Here is a 21,507-nt window from a genome sequence, read left to right as displayed (position 1 = left end):
CTTTACCGAAAGAACGAAGAATGTTAACATGTTTTGTTCGTAAAATGGCAAGCATTCGTGGAAGAGAACAGTTTATGCTCCATTACATTATGTCTAGGCGTACCAAGCCAACAGCTCTGATATTCTTGGTACAAAGAATTCCCTCGTCAGCTCGTCTGCTCTTCCTCGCACCCCGCTGGTCCTGACAGCGGACCAGCGTCTCCTCGCGCGTGCCCACGCGTGCTCCTCCAACAGCTCCTCCACTCTCCCACTCCGCACACTGCTGGCCAACGGTGTGCCGAAGCCCCATCAGCCACGTGGCTGATGCGCGGCGGCCACCCAACGTGGTCCCGCTTCTTTCTTCACTCCAACAACTGACCCGGATCCCTTCCGGGCTCCCACCTATATCCTCTTTACCACGTGACCCTGACTCCTCCCCTTCCGGATCGTCAGATCTGGCCTTCCCATACTGCCCTGCTGGCTCCACCTCCATTCACCTCGCTTCCAATTGGACCCGAGGTGAACGGCGACCCCTCCCACACGCCCCCCATACTGGGCTCCGCCCCCCAATACCCCGGGCCGTGTGATTGGGCCAGAGCCCAGCAGCGAACCCCGTTTACGCTTGCATTACACATGTGGGGGGCTCATATTTTCACCCACCATGACACCATGATTCAGCAACTGTCCTCATGCCAAGTACAGTACATGATTGTGCTGTAAAATTTGTGTTAATGATCGGGGTGGTGTTTTCGTGCAGCACTGGCAGATCCCGCTGACTGCGTTTCCGCTCGCTCAAGCTGTGGTTTGTGATTCGCTCGTTCGGGCTGGACGGCCTGCAGGAGCACGTGCGCAGGGTGAGGGCCTCGTGTGACATGCGCTCCTAGTCACTGACACTCAGGACAGTTGAAACCAATGATCATATTTACTGATACTAATTGTGGAAGAGGTATATCAATGTTGTATGTTTTTCTACAGACCAATAAACTTGCAAGGTATTTTGAAAGCCTTGTCAGGGAAGACCCCCACTTCGAAATTCCAGCGAAGAGCAACTTGGGACTCGTTGTGTTTCGTCTCCAGGTGAGATTTTACAGCTTTTCCCCATGAAATTGCAGATGCAATGGAACGCTTTTAATTACTGGCCTCCACGTTAGACTCTCCCCCTCGCTTTCCTCCTTTTGCTCTGCCCTCAGGTCTTTTTTTTTTTATCGCTTATTCACTTCCACTGCCTCCACCCCTACCGGTTCCTTCCCCCACTTCTAACCCACTCCCGGTCCACTTCCTACTACGACCCTAATTCCTGACCCAGCTCCCACGTGTAATTTTCTCTGTGCACCTAACCACATCTCTCCCCCAGTCATCCACTCTGCTCCTCAATCAGCTCAACGATCCGGCCACCAGACCTCTGCCCCTACTACCCTTCACCTACCCTCGTCCATGTCCAGCCATACCACCTATCTTACCACTTCACGCACGTGCCCCATAACTAGCTACCTCTCATGCACGTTGCACCCATCTGTCACCCTCATTCACCATCACACTCCACAGTATTACTCCTTCCCTACCCTGGGCAACATCATGCTCCATTCCCAGCCCATGTCCCTCTATCCCTCCATCACCCCCCTCACTGACAGCTGCTCCACCCCACCCGTTGCTCCCCTTTTGCCCCTTTGTGTACCGCCGTTAGCTTGCATTGTAGAGGGCCCTGGAAAGGGCCCTATATAAATCTTAAATATAATTTACTACTATAATGAGCCAAGAATGTCTGCGTGTCCTGCGCGTGACGTCACTTCATGTCGGCCAGCCCCCCTCATTAATAATCATGAACAGGTAACGTCTTCCAAATGGACACCACCCCCTCCATTAATAATAATTAGCGGGTGACGTCACTCCACATGGGGGGGGCGAGGCGCCTCCTCCCCCCTCCTCAGCGTCAACTTACAACCCTCACTACAAAGGCAGAACCCTCACGTCACGCTATTGAGACATAGACGTAAAAAGGACGTCATGGTGAACAAATGATTATAACCTTAAAATGAAATAGGTCTGTGTCACCACGGCCTTACAAATTTCACACGAATTGATGCAATCACGTCGCGGTCTACTTTTCGCTTGCAAGTTTTAGATTTACTGAAATACACCCGTCCTTGACGGGCAAAAGGCTAGGAGAATATAATTAGTTACCTAGCCTGTGGCTTTATGTCACTCTTTGAGTCTTCTTATCCAGTTAAACCCTCTTTCAGTTGTGGACTGCAAGACCGTTAAGCTCATACACAGAACCCTTCGATTGGTGGAGTGGTAGACTAACACGGTGGATGACAACCAACCGATGTAGATGGCTGCAGGCTAGGAAAGATGTGACCATATCTATGGGACCATTTTGCCAATATCAAAGTATGAAAAATAATAATAGGTTTTATTGCCAGAAAGGGTAAAACCTATTCTTATTTTTCATCGCTGTTAACCTGTTGAGAGGTACAAAGGTTTAACGGCTGCAATAAAATAGACATTGCTTTATTCAAGCACCTTATTATATTGAGCCTGTTCTCCTTGCAGGGCCCAAACGAACTGACAAAGACACTTCTCAGGCGACTCAATGAGTCACAGCAGCTGTTTGTGGCGCCAGCCATGGCCGGGGAGAAGTTCATCATCCGCTTCGTCATCACGTCTCAGTTCACCACAGAGGCGGATGTGCTACGGGACTGGCGGCTCGTGTCGCAGGCTACTACAGACCTGCTGCAGGGCTCAGCAGCCAAGGACGACACGAGCGGAATGGAGACCTGCATTGTGGGCAGAGAGGAAGAGACTGCCCTTGACCACCAGAGTCAAGTCAAGGGTGTCTAGAGGTCATGGCACTGGCCAGGAGTTAAGAGCTCTCTCGTGCCAGATGGTGGAAATCTCCCTGATATTCACCAAATAATGTTGTATTTACTTGAGGGCCTGATTGAAAAAGTTTGAGATTTTATGATCACCCCCCCCCGCCTCCTAGAAGTTTCTAGATCTGCCTCCATTGATATTTTCAACATTTAATTTGGAAGTGATGTAATACAAGTTGTGGGTACTAAATGATGGGGGCATATGGATAGATGTTCTTTCATAAACAATTTTAATGTCATTTTATCTGATACATAGTTTTTAAACTTGAAATACACATTTGTCATTGGGGGAATAAAGGTAAAGTGATTTCGTTATAAAATATCATTATTTGGGAATGTACTGTATACTATCACTGCCTGGACATGCTTTAAAACCTCATGCCCATTGGTCTGTATTCCATGGGTCAGAGGAGAAATTGGTACCACCTATGGTGAAAAGTCTTTAGTTATTGAACAGTTATAATATGTAAAGCTATAAACTTTTATTTATCAGGTCAAGCCCGATCAACTATTAGCTCTTTTTCAGAAGCAACCTGGTCACAAATAATAGCACAACGAAGTGCTTATCATGTGACAATTTATAGCAGATAAATAAACGAAACAAATGTTTTTAAAGTTGAGGGGAAACCACAGGGGAGAGAGACACGCAAACTCCAAATATACAGTAGGCGTCAGGGTTGGGATCGAACCCACGACCGCTTGCATACCCAGCAAGGGAGATAATTTTACACCGCGGTACCCCTCTCGCCACCTAGTTTTGGGAGAAGTGGATTCAAGCCATACAATTTAAATTCCGTTTGCACATAAAGGCAACTGCTGAGGTGGCATTGCACAAAATATCTTGGAATAGCCCTAAGCGCCATGACCGTAATCACCAACAGCACTATGAGATTGCTCAGTTGTAAGTTACAGCCATTTAACGAGCATCTGCTGAATGAAAACCTCCCAATTCAATATTGGTCACAGGGGTTGTTTGACCATAATTCAGCATTATGGGCAGTGCAGGTTAGAGAATGGTGGAGGATACCGCCCGCCACAAACGTTGGCCGTGACCAGGAATTGAATTCGGGTCGCCGAGATCATAGCATAGCACGTTGACCACCATTGGCACATGCAGACTGTGTGAAGATCATCACGTGTTGCCAGCAAATGGCAGTATAGATATTTGTCATATATTATGTGTAGGTGTTCGCTCATAACTGTTTTCGTATGACACAAAAGACTAAAAAAACTGAGTTTGCTCGGTGGCTCAGGAATTGAGCTGGATTAATACAAATCCCAACTGGTGTCAGATATCAGCCTCTTATTAAAAAGAGGCATTACTTCAGCACCATGGTTCCACCTAACTTTATGACTAACCTGACCCAACTGGACATCTGTGAAAAAAGAGCTTCATAGCACATCGGATTCCTCCAGGATGAATACTGATTCTGATCCCTCCTCTGAGGAATGACTTGGCTCAAAACCCTCACGCTCGTCACTCAGAGCTTCACTTTGCCGCTGACGATGCCCTCGTAGATTTGTCGAGTTAGCGGCGTGTAGCTGCACGCTGCATTGTCCAGGTAAAACAAGGGCGCACGGGTGAGCGCCGGGTTGAAGCCCTCCTGCAAGAGGTGCGTCTTGATCTGCTTGAATGTGCTCGTCAATTCCAATGCTTCCTGTGTGACAAGGGGTTCAGGGTGTGACATCCGGAATGGTAAAATAATTAGGAAAACACTACGAGTAAACAAAATCACAGATAAAACCTGCCCCTGCTAGACATCTGTCAAAATGAGTTTTGTAGCTCATCGCATTCCTCCGATATAAATAAATATTCTGACTGATTTTGAAATAAAAATAAAAATGTGTAAACAAACTAAAGGATGCCTGCTGTTCTTTGGTATAGATTGTATCAAATGCCCATATGTTTATGTAATGATGTTAACATTTTGAGCATGTACAGCAAATATTATTTACAACATTGCCATGATCTGAAAATAACTCCAAAAGCCAGAGTTTTTCTACTCAAGTAACCATGGGGCAGTGATCATCAGGAGTATGTAGCCCTTAGCAAGTGGTGGAAAGTCTACATTCCTATGGCAGGGTGAGCTTGTATGTACTTCTTTTGCACCATACGTAGTCAACCGTGCTAATCGGAGAGATGTGGGGGAAGGAAAAAAAAATCAAACACTGTAAAACTCAGTGGTAGCACAGTGGTTGAGTGCAAGCCTTGCAATCAAAAGGTTTTAAGTTCAAAGCCCTGTTGGGGATCGACCTGAGCCCTTCATCCACCCATCCATCACGATCAGCCATAATCAAACTGCTGGATTAAGGCATCTCCATATCTCACAGTCCGGCGACGCCACTCTGTAGGCTCCATGGCGGACAACCTCTACCTGCAAGCGGATGAAGTAAGGGCGGGCGTAGGTTGGCAAGTGTCCTACAACGTGGCGGTACAGCTCCGGGCCGTCGAGCGAGTGGCCCTCCTCGAGGATCACAGCTGCCATGCCGGCCCGGCCCTCGTTATCTGAGAACAAAAAACGCAGCCACCAGCAGCAATGGTGGTGGTTAATAGTGATATTTTTTATGGTTTCAAACTAATGTTCAAAGCGTTTATGCGTTCGCTCTGTCCGTCCAGAACTACAACTCTCGTAAAGATGATCCAATATATATGGACCGGTAGTATAAAGTTTTCTTGCTATTTTGGACTTGCCTTATTGAAAACAAGATAAACTGATAAAATAAATGCTCAAAACGTTTTCCCTAAAGGTTACCCATCAATTTCTGTACTGATAATTACACACATTGGTGTAAGAATCCTCTATGCTTAAGTGTTACTTTTTATAACTTGTTTAACTACGTTCATTATCAACAAGAACAACGAGTGAAGACAAAGAAAACGTTCATAACATTACAAAATTGAAAATAATATAAATTTATTCAGTGCCTATAAAACGTTTCTTAGCATGTGGTCACCCCCATGAATATTATATTGACGACATAATGATTGATGACCACTTATATATAATGCAAACATATTGTTCATTTGGTGAGGGCGATCCGATACATGTTTTACTTCAATAACTAGGGGAAAAAATTAGATCAACGTTGATTAAGCTCGTGATATATGATTGCCGAGGACAGGCCCAGAGGCCCAACATGCAAAGCGGCCAGCAACACCCCACCCCGCATTATTGAAAGTAGATAGGTCATCGTTAATACATCTCTTGAATTGAGCAAAGTTATAAGAACTTGGCAAATGGAAGGAAGTTCCAAAGTTGAGCAGTTGCAAGGGAATAAGAAGACAGAGGTATTTTAAACTGCAGTGTGGTGTGGATGAGACAAGAGTAGTCTGAATAGGAATATTTTATACTGGAGGAATTCTACGAGCTATACAGTTATCTTTCACAGATGTCCAATAGGGGCAGGTAAGAACGTTACAACAACAATCGATACAAAAACACGATAGCAGTACAAAGTACAAAAAAGGTAAAGAAATCAGCCAAAAACATACAAATAAAACGAAACCATCCCCACCCTACCAGGCGAAGCTCACTGAGGTATTAATTAGTCTGGAAGATTGAGTCCCCAACATGGGAGCAGGAGGAATCACTGAGTGAAGTTAACGGGGGCAGAAACCATGGTAGTAGCGATAGAAGAGTGGCGAGAAGGCGCTGAATCATTCATCAATCTGCTTTCCATTGAAGTTTTGTTTTAAAGTCGATCATTAGCTGCGCCACCAACTTGGGATGGTGACACCATACACTGTGACTTCCTTGATGAAGTCCAGGTCACTCAGAGTGTCTGCCACCTCCATGGTCGAGACGTTCTCACCTTTCCACCTTATGGACAGAAACAAGGAATCCACACGAGTTCAAGCCAGTCGGGTGTAGCCGAGGTCGCTCGCAATGGCCTAGCTCTGATCACTGAGCTGACATTGCCAAAATAACTACACCTGCATATATGAACCATAACCAAAAGTAGCAATACACGACTTCCATTTGGGAGGAAACTAAAAACCACAACTGTAATATGATGATGCTGATGATGATAATTCCAGATGCTGATGATTGATGAGTGTCCTAGGTACAGCATTATAATTTATCTGGAGATAATCTAATAAAACACAATCGAGGAAGACCAGGGGAAATCACCTCTACTCTGCTTTCTGGGATCATCCAAAGCAGGGACAGAGGGGAAGCAGGAGGTAGATGAGACATCTGAAGCGTGAACTATGGACCTGTCTCTTATGCGTTGAACTGAAGACAGAGATAATGAAAATGAGAGCGATAATCACCTGAAAGTATCCCCAACCCTGTCGATGAAGTAGATGAAGCCTTCTTCGTCGATGCGCATGATGTCTCCCGAGTTGAAGTAGCGGTCCCCATGCATGCAAACGTTGTGCAGAACCTTCCTCTGCGTGAACTCGGCGTTCCCCAAGTAACCATCGAATGGCATGTGCTTCGAGATCGGGGCCACCAGGAGACCTGGCTGTCCTGCTCCATTAACCCACATGCCGACAAATACAAAGATCCCACATATAAGCTTATACAAACATAGGGCAAGTACTGTTTGGGAGCAGCTATGAATGCAAATAATATTTTTGAATCTACTCTTGGTGTGTCTGCCTTGTTATTGAGCTATGGTCGTCAGTGTCTGGCGCCCTCACCTCTGGGTAAGGGGATGCAGAAGCCCTTGTCATCACGCACTGGTCCATCCTTTTCATGGTCATACTTAACAAGAACATACTTTATGAGGAGCTGAAACGAAGTAAAGCCACACGAACAATTTCAAGGTCACTAATCTTTCCCTTGTAGTCCTCCCGCACAAGGTATAGTTAAGTAGTGCCGTAGATGGGCCGCACTTACCGGTAGTGGTAGACGGGGCCCATCTGCAGGCGGTACCTCATACCGCCAAGGGAGGGGCTGCAGTACCAGCCCAATAGGGGAGGGGCTGCTGGGGGCTCAGGATCCCAGACAGCTAAGCCCCTCGGCGCTACCAACGGGGGGGCTGCGGGGGATCTAGGATCCCACGCAACCCCACCTCTCGATGGGCAAGGGGCATAAAAGGGAACCTCCCCAGCCGATCGGGACCCAGTAGAAAACAGAAGCCGAAGACCAGCTACATAGGACCCTGAGACCCCTAGCGCCGCGGTCCTTATCAGGGCCGGGACTCTGTGCGGCTCAGTGGTGAGACCCTGGGAACCCCTGGCCCGACGTCCTTGTAAGGGCCGGGTCCAGTGGGTCAGTGGTCGGTACTCGCACCCTGGCTATGGCGAGTTAGAATAGCCTCCCCCTACGCACCCAGAGCCGGAGGACCCTGAGTGTAGTCCTGTGTTAGGGAACGTTAGCTCGGAGGCAGTACCTCCCCAGACAGTGGTACAGGAGGACAGTAACCCTGAGTGTTCTGGGACTGTACTGCCGAGCGAGGTGGTTTAATAAATACTGTTGCCTCCAAGAACCGTCTCTGGTGTCTCCTGAATCCACAACACTACAGTTGTTACCTTTGACTGCTGGGGCAAAGACTGTCTTACAAATATTTTTTAGGTCTATCTTTAATTTCAATCAGGACACTTACATTTTTGTCAATTTTAAGACACTGTAGATTTAAACTACTTTGTTTGCTGCCTTACGATTATGATAGTTAATTTTCTGCAAATTATACTTTGTAGTGTATTTCTTTTTGATTTTCAATTCATGTCTTGCTTACCTTGTGGTATGTATTCATTTGCATTCTTAATCATACAATATTCAACGTGCCAAAGTCCATCTGTGTAAGATGCCTGTGGATTTGGCCAGGGCTTACCTATCGACCGTTGCTCATGATGAACCCAATTTGAACAAACCCTGGAGGGCCCCACTCAACAAGGTCTAAATGCTCAGCAACAGCTAAAGCAGCATTTTCACCTCTCATGGTGATCAAGAGTGTTATGGGTCGATATTAACCAGGAATAGAGATTATTTACGATACTGTGTTGGCACAAGTAACCCAAACTCAACACGTTTCTTAATAACGCTGCCTTAAAATTTAAATATATTAAATATTTGTGCTATAAAGAAGGGCCATTGCCCTACACATCACCAATTTATACTATTTTCCTTTATAAGGTCATAGTGTTGTTGACGAACGTGTTGAGTTTTTGTTAACATCGTCCCAAGACAGCACACCCAAAATAGAGGCACACTCCCTAAGCTAACCTTGATCCAGGCGGTCTGCGAAGAAGGAGGTGTGGCAAGAAGCCAGGATTTGACAGCGGAATGACAACAATAATAACAACGGCTGAGAAATTACGACGCACACGCAGGAAGGGCAGGTCCCGGCCGCAGGCCCCGAGCTTTCCATCCACGTTGACGAAGCCCACGTTGCCCTCAGTGGCGCCGTAGAGCTCACAGAATCTCACGTCCCCGTGCCGCTCAAGAAAACGCGCCCACACGTCTGCTCGCATTCCGTTCCCCACTGCCATGCGTACAGAGTGCACGCGGTCCAGCTCGTTCTTGACACGGCACGCGAGGGAGGCAGGGAGGGTGGGGAAAAGAATGTTCCTTGAGCGAAAGTTCGTTTTCGTAGCATCTATGGAGAGGACATGATAGTGTGTGTGCCATCACTGACAATGCAGAAAATGTATAAGGTGGTGTACTATCACTGAGTAGGTGTTTTGGCACTTATGCTGTACTGTCTATTGCTCCGATGTGTTGTCGGTGTTGTTATCGTGTGTCGTTGCTCTGCGTGTCTAGGAGCTTCTTCACTGAATTTCTGAACTGAATTCACTGAAGTATGTTCAACCCCCCCATGACCCCCATGCCATTGAGAAGCACTCCTCATGCAGCAGTGCTTTGACAAAAAGGGCCGTACATGTCCACGTACATGGTCCTTGTTTTGAGAGCCCATCACCCGCAATTGCTTGATCCAAATATAAACGCGCATTGATCGGTAACGAGGCAGCACTTGGCACCTTGGGCTGGCTGAGGAGGTAGCGGCAGATCTCGCCGACGTACTGGAATACGGTGACGCCGTGCCGGCGGCAGTCTCCCCAAAAGTGGCTCGCGGAGAACTTCCTCCGCAGAACCAAGCGCGCACCTGAAGCCAGGGGATGAGACGACGAGACAACACGGGGGATGGGGGGGGATAATGGGATCAGTGCTGGTGTCAGTTTAACACGTGGTAGGCTTTCGCGACCAATATCATCCATAATAGAGGTTGTTTTTTTGGGTTAGATTGCGTAAATATATAATTGTGCCGTTAAGCCCGCCACCACTCGACACAGCCAACTAGTAAGGGTTGTCACGTAAACAGAACATACCAATTCGTCATTAGTACAGCACACCGTTTGTTGGAGAGCCAAGCCACAACATTTACAATCTGAGTACGAAGTTTCGCCAGTAATTACAACTAGCTTCATTAGGCGACAGCCATATTTGTGAAGTCTAACTCTTTCGTTCCTTATATAGAGGCGTAGATGTGGTGATCACGCTTCTGCACTCTTGCGAGGTCAGGTGTGTGCGAGGTCAGGTATCATATGACCTCAGTCAACCCACGGCACCTGGGTCTGTCCCGTGACCTCTTGCCAGCGAGCCTTTGACACGGGCTTCAAAGTGCACCTGGCCTGGAATAAATGCCATAACGTCACCGCCACTTCGTGGCGAATTGCGGATGCTGTTGTTGGTCTGGTGCAGGGGTCGGCAACCTACGGCTCCGGAGCCGCATGCGGCTCTTTACGGGCTGCTTCTTGACGATATGTACGTATGTACATAGATGCATTGCGGCTCTTGAAGTACTGCATTTTGTACCGAATTGGAAAGAAATGGCTCTTCTTGTTATTTTGGTTGCCGACCCCTGGTCTGGTGTCATCCCATAACCCGAACGCAAACTAGTCTAGACCTTGTCCTAATCTTAACCCAACCCAAGCCGTAACCCTGTGCTCACCCTCATATAAACCCATGTTAAAACCCTATTCATACCCGACTCCTCACCTCAACCCAAAGCCTCCGGTTAACCCTATTCGTTATGCCCTACATTCGTGGTTCCCTCCTTGTGGTCCGAAAAGGCTGTGGGAAGTGGTCCATGGAATTGGTCGATTTTTTTCTTCTTCACAAAGCACCGTATTTTTTTTACTGCCCATTGTACAACAATTTCGATTGTATCGCGACTCGTACACCCAAGTTGGCGATTGACTGAATGTGCTCATTTGCTGGCATTGGTTTACTGACGTTATAACACATCAGATTATCACGGTTGGCTTCATACGATGCGAAATAAGTTCAACATACATACATATTTGCATGGTGGTCCACCAAACTAACCTTAGCACCGAATCATATTCTTACCCTCAGCTTATTTCCAACAACACGAGCGATCACCCTCTCCAAACCAGGGCAAAGATCCCCCGTGTAGCCTTTAACAGACTGTTGGGGTAAGTGCTGTTAGCGAGCACCTGTGAAGGCCGGCACTTGTGGCACACGAGGGGGATGCTGGTTAGCGCCACATCCGGTCACCTTTGTCTCCCTCGTGTGGCGATGTTGACACATCAGACCAGGTACTTATTTTAACGCTGAGTCGACCTTTCAGGAGGAGGCCCAAGAACGGTTCAGATAATCGTCACTGGTCTTGGCCGTGAGCCGGAATGGAACTCGGGCGGCTGGGTTCGTAGTGCAGCGTAGCGCTAACCGCTCCCCACGAAATCTCCCCACGCAAGCAGAGAAAGTGAGACGCACAGTGCCCCCTCCTGGATAAAGTTATATAAGTGCGCAAGATGAGCAAGCAGCCAACGTTCATCATTGGACGCCCCTTGCCAGGATGCAGACATGAGTCCTTGCAAAAGGTTTCAATTTGGTGTTTAAACATCTTAACACCTGTTATTTTTCCAGAAATGGTAAAACATATTGTTATAGCCAACGTTCAGTTTAAATCTGAACAATGTAGTGTGTACATGCGAGGCAATGCAACTGACAAAAATGCAACTGCCATTGCAACCGTGATTGGCTCTACTGGTGGAATTCAGTGCAATAAACTCCTCCAGGATAAATAAAGATTCGGATTCTGAGTAAAGATTCTAAATTACACGGTCAGGTGCGAGTTCAAATCTATAAATTAGCAGTACACATACATTTGCATGTGTAGGAATTTGTTTCGAGTTTATTTTGTTGAACCAAGCGAGAAGTTAAGAGATAAGGATAATTTAATTTTAAAGGGTGACCTGGGACTCTGTTCTACCTTTAGAGGATGATGTTTGCTAAGTAGAGTATTTTCAGGTAATTTTATAATTTGGACCCTGACAGGCGCACAATGGCCTTCTCGTGCGAATTGCGTCAGGGGATCTTTAACATCCACTCTTAAGCATACAGCGCATATTATCGTTAACCAGAGCAGTCGCTGGAATTGAACCATGAACCTTTGCAACATGCGGGAACACACTACTGCTATAGGCTTGGCTCTATTTGTAAGCGACAGGAAAAAGTGATCAAAGCGATGCTGTTAATCATGTCACATTATTGTCGACTATGGATTACTCAAAAGATTAGGAGCCATTTACGAGTATAGTAACATAGAATGGGTCACTAAGGCACGTAGCGCTGCTTACTGGCAGAGAGGGGGATCTGAGGGTGTAGCAGCCCGGTCTGCCAGCAGGGCATGTGATAGGCCGGAGAAAGGGATGTAGGACAAAGGTGATGGAGGGGACATGTGACGTGAAGCTGGGAACCTTCTGGTAGGTTCCAGAAGGGAGCGTGACTGAGGGTGGAGCCAGGCCATGCTGGGGGGGATAAAATGGAGTCCCCGACTCAGGGTCGGGGCTATCATCTGGAATGGAACCCGTCGTTCTACCAAGTCTTCATCCCCGTCCTCGTCTTCACCTCCTCGGCGTTGTTGGTCAGGCAGTGTGCTAGCTGTCCTGACCATAGTATAGTTATCCCCTGTACTTGTGATGGCTAGAATAAACGAGAGTGCCTCCTACTATTAGTGTCTCTGAAGTGATTCACTACATTTGGTGCCAGAAGTGTTAAACCAAAAAATTAACTTCATTAGAAATATAGGGAAATAAAAGTTTGCTTTACAATGTCAAAGTCAACGAGGAGGAAAGCTCTTACCATAGCGTCCTCGGATGAAGAAGTCGACGGGTAGGTGATTCCCCAGACAGCCCCGGAATCCGGGACCCTGTTAACTGGTCCCAAAGAGGCGATCTCGGTGGAGCAGCGGGTGGGGAACGACGACTCTACGCTACCGCCGTCCGGAGGAGGACGGCGTGTGCGCAACGCATGCCTCGCGGACCTACTGTCCACAGTGGCAGTGCTGGTTGTGCAGCTGGAGGTGGAGGAGTCGGAGGAAGACGCAGCAGTTCGGAGGCAGCGAGCAGACAGCCCTACCGTCGCCGCCGACCAAGCGCAGGAAACGGCGGAGCTCCGTCCCGCGCGAGCGACCGCCATTTTGTCGATCGGGCAGGAATCGCTTCCTGCCAAATTCGACCTGCCGCCAACATCTTGCCCGGAGGTGCCTTTCCTCAAGAAGTGGCTGCCATTCGTGAGTCGTGAGGGAGTTTGCAGCTGCGGGGGGTGACTGAGCAGCCTTCCAGTGCCGTTTCGCCGCTTCGTGTGCGCTTGCGGGATGGACTAATGCAGAAGCGCTGCGAGTTCTTCCCACCACCCTGGACAATTACGACGCCTTGGCGGCGTTCTATGCTGTTCCCCCAAAGGACAGGGCGATGCTGTCACAGGCCTATGCTCAAATGGCGGCAATTTTCGATCCACCGTCCAATGCGCGCCAAAAGTTTGTGATGCGAAGAAGGGGGGAGGCCGAGACGCCCCTCGCCTTTCACAGTGCGCTAATATCGCTAGACCAAGCCGCATACCCGAAGATGGAGCAGGCAGGCCTGGACTCTCTGGTGCTGGAGAGACTGTTGACGTTGGCCCAGGAAATTGACGTTTTTCTGCCCGCCATGGAGGAGGACTACCTGACTTCAATCAAGATAGCTCGATGCATCCAAGCCCATTGTAACCTGTGATGGCGAGCCGGGGTGGCTGCCTGTACAGGACCCTCGGTGGGAAGTGGACGAACCGGAGCGTCAGGAGCCCCCTCAAGTCTGTGCCTCACTCACCGGGAGTCCATGCGGGAAAGCCGACACGGGACGCGACGGGAGCGGGAACAATGGAGCATAACCTTCCCTCCACCGTGGAGGGCCCCCGTCACTTGTTTTAAGTGTGGCCTGCGGGGCCATATCCCCAAGGGATGCCACGCCGAACCTGGGCAATTCTTCCTGCCTTCGCCGTCTTCCACCCTGCCAACCTCCACTCCTTCAGTCCCAAAGGATCCCAGCACCTGACACCCGCAGAACTACCAGTTGCGCAGTCTACAAGCCAGCCAAGGAGGATGGAACGACCACCACCTGCTTCCTCTTCTTCTTCCCCTTCATCTTAGGGGCCGAGCCTGTTAGGCAATTTTCAAGTCGTCCCCGGGGTCCCTGGAAAACCCGCTCTTGTTCTACCTGGGGGCCCGGCGATGAGGACCCGTTCCCAAAACTGTTTGATTCAAATAACCCGCCCTCAGTCGTCCTATTTATTCCAATGCCATCTGGCGGGAAGACACAGATGCAAGCCGGGCTGTGGCTACCGGTTGAACTGGGGCCCTTCCTGTTGTTCATGGGCTGCGGCACGCTGACGGTCATTGGGGGTTGTATATATTCTGGGGGCCGGGTGTATTGCCATGTGTTCGCGAAATTTTGCTTGTCTACTCTAATGTTCCGGTTATTTATTGTTCTTGTTATTTGACTCGCAAGTGGGATGATGGTTGTTGTTGTTATTGTGTTATCATCCCGCTACGCGAGGTATGAAGGTCAGCCGGGACGCCAGTTTTTTTTCACAGGGGGGGTGATGTAGTGACATAGAATGTGTTACTAGAGCGCATAGCAATTGTTATTGGCAGAGAGGGGGATCTGAGGGTGTAGCAGCCCGGTCTGCCGGCAGGGCATGTGATAGGCCCGGGAAAGAAATGTAGGGCAAAAGTGACGGAGGGGACACGTGAGGTGAAGCCGGGAACCTACTGGTAGGTTCCAGAAGGGGGCATGGCCGAGGGTGGAGCCAGGTCACACTGGGGGGGATAAAAGGGAGGCCCCGACTCAGGGTCGGGGCTGTCATCTTGAATGGAACCCGTCGTGCTACCAAGTCTTCGTCCCCGTCTTCGGCCTCGCCTTCACCTCCTCGGCGCTCTTGATCAGGCAGTGTGCTAGCTGTCCTGGCCATAGTATAGTTATCCCCTGTACTTGTGATGGCTAGAATAAACGAGAGTGCCTCCTACTACTAGTGTCTCTGAAGTGATTCACGACACGAGTATTGAGAGGCTCACAGATCTCCGATGATGATGTCACCAGCGTAGGTTAACATCCAGGGCTTGGACAAACATCACAAGCTTGGGAAAGCAGTTACCCCAGGAGTCTTACCGATGTCGAGGGAGCCGATGAACGCAGCCATGATAGCCGAGCTGTGGTAGAGTGGCAGGAAGATGTACACCACATCCTCTGCTCTTACGCCGGACATTAAGTAGTTGAAGTTTCCGGACCATGCACGCGTGTGGCTGACCTTCACAGCCTTTGGGAGTCCTGGCAATGTGTGGGATCGGGAGAGAATCAATGGACCTGTTAAACATTTGAGTATTGTCTCCTTTAATTTTTTTATTGTTATTTGTAGCACAGCAGTTGGAAATTATTTCGCTGACAGACTAGAATACAACAGAAAAATAAGACAATTACCCAATTATGATATTAAAAGTCTGGCATCGATGATGGTGAAATAATGATCATACAATATGGCGATGCCAATGCTACTGATGGTGATTATGATGACAATAGGATGATGGTGAACATGATTATAGCAGTATGGGTCATCAGACAAACCAGTGGTGCCGGACGTGTAGATGTATATGAAGGCGTCCTTCGCGGTAATGTGCGCACGCACGCTGGCTGCTGGGAGGTTGCAGGGGGCCTCACGGAAAGTGGAGGCGAGTGATGGCACAGCTGTCCCGGGGGTTGCGTCGCCCATGGCCAGAGGACGGATTTGAAGCTCATTCATCTCCACTGACATTTCCTCCACCGCCACCAATAGTGGCCCTGTCCGTGGTTGGAGGTCAGGCACAGCCATATATCACTGATCTTTGTACTGCATAATTCAAATAGGTTTGATTCTTATAACCAAGGTACACGAAGCAACGATGGACTCTGCCAACAACATAATACTGGCCGTTTGAAACATACAACTTAAATATATTGATGGTATTAGATGGGGCGAGTAACCCGGGAAGGTGGCACCCGACAAGTAGCCACAGGCATAGCGAGAGGTAGACAGGATGTGGCTCGTGTTGAAATATATTCCAGGTTGCTGACATGTACAGACCCAATTGAAATTAGGCCCTAGTTTTAGAGAAACAGAAACACTGCGCGACAGAACTTGTGAATTTAGTTGAATTCCTGGCCATGGTTAACATCAGTGACGAGTGATATATGAAAGGGACCTGGGCCCTTGCCTTCACGAACCCACACTGAGCCGTGTGGGAAGGTATGGTCAAAACAACCCCCTCGAGTGAAAAGGATGGGGAGGACTTCGTAAATTAGGGGAATGATAAAAGGGTTGTAAATTATTATTATTATAAATTCTGAATTAAGTATATTTAGAACATAATTTAATGGAGGGTTAAACTATTGAAACCTTAAGGAACTGAGAGTAGCTGTGACTTAACAGCAACTTAGCTTAAAATTTGTTTTATTTATTGATTGCATCTACAATTGACCATTACCCAGTGGCAAACAACAATGCACGTGAAACGAATGCATCACATGTAAAAAAGCAAAAATTACATCATAGGTCAAACTTATTCTAAACCCCATGAATACAAGGAGTGTCGTAGCCCGCAGGGCACCGAGAGCATCCACGTGCAATCGACGAGATGGGAGTCTCACCAGAACCAGTGACCAGGAATTGCGCTTTGCTCGTGGTCAGGCAGTGCAGGAGCATGCGACCGCGCAGATTCGTGTTCATGAGGATGGCGGGGCACGCGAGGGATGTGCACGCGAACAGCACGAACAAGAACGCCGGCTCGTTCTCCATCAGCAGAGCCACGGTGTCGCCCGGGCGCACGCCCCCAAACTGAAAAGACAACACGGCGATACCGCACAAATTACATTTGGAGTTCTCAAGCATCTAAATGCAACTGTATCGCAAGGGGTCGTGCATAGAAGGGCGGAGGGGAACGTGCAGTAATCATGATGTGTGCTGTAGCTACTTATGAATGACGGCAAAGCACAGCAATAACAACCGCCGTTCACCACTGAGTGGCGGTAAATATATCTTGACTACGCCCGTTCTCACAAACTGAGTCGAGCGTATAGGGCAACCCACCTCCTGAAGGGCGTGCGCGGTGCGAGCCACGTCGCGCACGAACTCCCCGTACGTCCAGCTGTCGTCCTCGAAGGTGAGGAAGAGCTTGTGCGGAGTAGCGGATGCTCGCTCGAGCAGCCGGTCCAGAACGGAGAAGATGGGCTTGCGGGACAAGTGGCGGTGCCTGTACATCGCATCGCGCAGGAGACGCAGGGAGCGCCAAGCACCCAGCCACAGCTGCGGCCAGAATATCCAAGAGGCCAGCAGAATGCAAGCCACCGTCACCACAGCCCCAGCAAGGAGAGAGAGGAGCTCCATCGTAGTCACGCTGCGCCGCCGTGCCCTCCGCTGTATCTCAGCCACGTGCCAATCGCTGGTGACAACAAATCTTGCTGAAACAATCAAACCCTTATTGTTTTCACTTGACAGTGCGTTTTGACAGTGCGTTTTTGCCACACTTCACATAAGCAACATTATTCCTTTTTACATGAATAATAATTCTCACCCAGCTCCAACCCTATTCAAATGCTGGAATGGGAGAAATGACTCCGGTTAAACAAGCTTACTCGGTCCAAATTCCACACCTACTGCTTCAGCTTGCACTATGGACAAAGTTCACTGAGTGTACTCTGTGATAGTAATCAAGCTCTTCAAACAAAATAAGATAAGAGGCTTGGGCGCATCTCTGTCCATCCTATCAGTCAATGAAGCAAATTATTTGCTGACGCTGATGCATAAGCAGTGGTGCAAAAGCATATGTAACAACAAAACACTTCAACACATTCGTCAAAATTAGCATGACCATACATATAACTATGTTTCGGGCATGTACATTGAAGAAGGGCCGTTGTCTAAAACGTCACCCTATTATATTTTTCCTTTGAAGGCAGTTTATTTTATTATCTATCTTCTTCTTCTATATATATATAAAAATAAAAAATTGTGTGGATTTGTGGGTTTGTGTGTGGGTTTGTGTGTGGTCGTGCGCTTGGCTCTCCAACGGTGAGGTAACTAAAACAGCCAGGTACCACGCCGTAAGCCCCGCGGTGAGCAAGCGCTATTCCTTTTTCACATCCGTTAACTTTAAATTATCTTAATTAGCGATTTACTGCGATCTGTGTGCGCTTCCCTTTAATTTATTTATTTATGACGAGTGCACGACCATAGCAACTCACGTGCCTTTGGTGGGGTAGACGGTCCCTTGCCAGTCGCATGCCTTTGCTGGGAGTGAGGGGGACATTTTCTTTTGTGTTAAAATGCTATAAAATACAATAAACGCTCAGGTAAATTCTTCACTGTGTGATGTCCCCCCCCTACCTCGATGCGTCCAGTTATTACTACTAGACAGTCGCTAGATGTTACCACGATAGGCCCTAGATATTACTGCAGAGCGGCCGGGGAGATCGTGGCTCGGGAGGGGATCATGGGGAGCAGCCCAGCCCCAGCCTGCCAAGGTGCCACCTCGGCCGGCTGGACAATCTAGGCGAGGCTGGAGGCTTTGCACGGGACTAGGCCTCACCATGCCACTCTGTCAGGTGAGTAATTTGTGCTATACACTCGATAAATACTGCTATAGAGTCAGCATGTACTACTGTAGTGATAGCACATACCACCACAGTCGGTATGCACTGCTGTAATCATAGCAAGTACCACCACAGTATGCACTGCTGCAGTGAAAGCAAGTACCACCACAGTATGCACTGCTGTAATCATAGCAGGTACCACCACAGTCAGTATGCACTGCTGTCATCATAGCAGGTACCACCATAGTCAGTACGCACTGCTGTTACATTTTTAAGAGTAGTTTTCAAATATTTTTAACACCCGGGCAATGCTGGGTACTTTCTGCTAGTTATTTATATATTTCAGTAGCAGGGTGCATGCTCCCCCACACGCCCAATCACTGTTCACTTCCCGCAGGGTTGTGCTTACAAAATCGACTCTGGATGGGTGATACGCCGAGTTGATCCAAGACCTGGGAATCAACTTGAAAATCTCCAATTGTGAATGAAGCTCTCAATGTGCATGCTGGCCAGACATCTCAAAAGAGGAGGAGGTATAGTCCACACAAATTTACCCAACCACGTGCGGACGACCTGGCGATCGACTGTGATGTACCCTCGACTGTGGTGTACTGCTGGGTGTTTTATGGCGAGGTAGTTCACATCCATGATGTCTTGTTCTAAGGCACCAAGAAGCAAATTCACCAAACAAGCTGTCCGGAAACAACTCACCATCACATTTAGCCAACTACCGCAAGCAATAGATTGAACAAGGCCATGCATGGTCGCTGAAGTGGAAAAGTGGTCCTCAGGGCCACTAAGTGCAACAAGGCACTGGGTGGGATGTAATGGCCTGCGTCCAGAGTTCCTCGTGAACTTGGTACTACGTGGAAGCCAGTCAAAGTCATCGCCCTCTGGCTGCAGACCAAAATCCCTTTTGTTCTTCACCCCCAAGTTGATAGAACGTGCCGTTCTTGCCATATTTTCTCCCATTATCGAAACCCCCCTGGGACTGCCTTCCCCAACAAGCCAGAGTTTTGGCAGCATCAGGTTTTTATCATCGGGTTTTTCATGGTTTTAATAAAAAAAAACGATCATCTCAGATGGCCAAAAATCTGTTTTTATTCGATTTGATAGCCCCCACAAAGAGAAGACAAACAACACGTTCCGCTACAAGATGATGGTCAAAGGTCGCAAGATGCCGATGGAGTATTGGCTGTCCGATGGCATTGAGTGGCCTGAACTGCAAAAGATCGCCGTCAAGCTGTTCAGCATTGCCACGTCCAGTGCCGCATCTGAGAGGAACTTCTTCACCATGGCCTTCATTCACTCCAAGCTGAGGAACAGCCTGAGCGTGAAGTCGGTGGAGGAGCTCGTTTTCATCAAGAGACTTGCCGGATTAAAACCATGTTTTATGTCGACTAAATCGGGGTTTTTTTTTTAAAACCAATAACCCGATAAAAATTAGCAAAAAATCGGGTTTTTGCCACCCTTGAGCTATTGACCTCTCTGCTGCTGTCCGGGGGGTCATGGCTTGCTGGTGCTGCTGTTGGGCTAAAATCATCAGACGTCGTTCCACTTGCCCGCACCGGCGATTGGCACGGTTGGCCACATACGATGCAAAATAAATGCAACATAGTTACTGTACTACAGGGTGGTCCAGATGCCTTGTGACCCCCCCCACCCATAGCATTCTCTTAAACTTAATATTTTTTTTAAGTAAGGGTTTTATTTAAAACAGAAACGAATATGCAAAGAGAGAAACATGTCAGGGGTCAATTATAACAAGACATAATGTACAGTGATACCTCGGTTCACAAACTTAATTCGTGAACTGACTCTGGTCGTGAACCGAATTGGTCGTGAACCGAGGCACATTTTCCCATAGGGTTCAATGTAAATCCGGTTAATCCGTTCTGACCTTTTTTTTTGGTTTTTGAAGCACAAAAATATGAAACAAATGACAATACACATTACTGTAGTACTGTACAGTATAGTAATGTATAAAGAGAGAACACTAACCTTGCTTGAGATGACTTCTGGCATGGAGGAAGGCAGGTGGGAGGCGGGTGGGAGACAGTAAGCACTCAAACGGGTGAACTGTACAATACAGTAAGTACATTATTGTACAGTACAGTAATACAGTACAGTACTGTATGTGCTAAAAAGCACACCAAAAATCAAAAAGTCACTGAAAGTGTCTTCACAGTACTCACAGTACTTATTTCTGTGTCTCTGCTTCTCTCCACGATCTTCCTACAGGAAGTCACGACCATGTGACAGCCTGGAATTAGCATAAAAATGGCCGCGGCTCCTGTTCGTGAACCGAAGCGGAGTTCGTGAACCGGAGCATATTTTTATGAAATTTTCTGTTCGTGAACCGAGTTGTTCGTGAACTGAAGCGTTCGTGAACCGAGGTATCACTGTACAACTAATCGAAGCGATGCACAACGAAACTTCCAGGGTCACACCTCGCTGATGAACACCACAGCAAGATAATTCTGAACAATGCCCAATTCTGAACAAAGCTAGTGTCCTCGAGCCCTCGCTATTTAACATACGTATAAGTGACCTGCCATGTACGTCATCTCGTAAATGAATATACGAAGACGACATAGCCCTTGTTGCAAAGGGCGTACACCTAAAAAAACATTGCCAATACTGCACTAATAACTTCTATTGGAGGCATATTTCCGTCCGTCGAAGGGGCACGTTTGTAGGCCCTGTTCTACTATTACTACTACCTTGTTCATGGTATTCGTATGTTGTGAAGAAACTAATTTCATTAGCTTTGTAAACGAAATCTACATCGCCGCTGCA

General features: G+C 48.0%; 2 protein-coding genes across 2 annotated transcripts in view; one reads left to right on the top strand and one right to left on the bottom strand.

Annotated features, from left to right (window-relative positions):
• The window catches only part of LOC144930974 (histidine decarboxylase-like), a 59,053-nt gene extending 55,574 nt beyond the window's left edge, over positions 1-3,479 (top strand). Inside the window, exons 11-12 of the mRNA XM_078854796.1 lie at positions 955-1,056; positions 2,533-3,479. Of these exons, the coding sequence (XP_078710922.1) occupies positions 955-1,056; positions 2,533-2,820 (390 nt within the window). The 3' untranslated portion in view covers positions 2,821-3,479. The remainder of the gene's footprint in view (positions 1-954; positions 1,057-2,532) is intronic.
• A 100-nt stretch (positions 3,480-3,579) lies between these two features.
• LOC144930973 (long-chain fatty acid transport protein 2-like) lies at positions 3,580-17,503 on the bottom strand. The gene is made up of 11 exons (XM_078854795.1): positions 17,207-17,503; positions 16,768-16,954; positions 15,709-15,921; positions 15,256-15,414; positions 9,784-9,908; positions 9,130-9,324; positions 7,501-7,591; positions 7,129-7,327; positions 6,576-6,673; positions 5,228-5,358; positions 3,580-4,510 (listed from the first exon to the last, which is right to left on the bottom strand). Exons 1-11 carry the CDS (start codon positions 17,501-17,503, stop codon positions 4,334-4,336), a joined length of 1,872 nt encoding a protein of 623 aa, XP_078710921.1. The 3' UTR covers positions 3,580-4,333.
• Between the last annotated feature and the right edge of the window lie 4,004 nt (positions 17,504-21,507).

Source organism: Lampetra fluviatilis, chromosome 3 (assembly GCF_964198595.1).
Source record: "Lampetra fluviatilis chromosome 3, kcLamFluv1.1, whole genome shotgun sequence".
In the NCBI taxonomy this organism is placed as follows: Eukaryota; Metazoa; Chordata; class Hyperoartia; order Petromyzontiformes; family Petromyzontidae; genus Lampetra; species Lampetra fluviatilis.
Note: the sequence above shows the minus strand (reverse complement) of the source record. Positions and strands in the feature narration are given on the sequence as shown.

Coding starts and splice junctions, on each gene's coding strand:
- LOC144930973 (XM_078854795.1), bottom strand. CDS start 17,503: ATGGAGCTCCTCTCTCTCCTTGCTGGGGCTGTGGTGACGGTGGCTTGC. Junction 16,955..17,206: donor CCGCGCACGCCCTTCAGGAG/GTGGGTTGCCCT, acceptor TTGTCTTTTCAG/TTTGGGGGCGTGCGCCCGGG. Junction 9,325..9,783: donor ACCTCCTCAGCCAGCCCAAG/GTGCCAAGTGCT, acceptor TGCCGTGTCAAG/AACGAGCTGGACCGCGTGCA.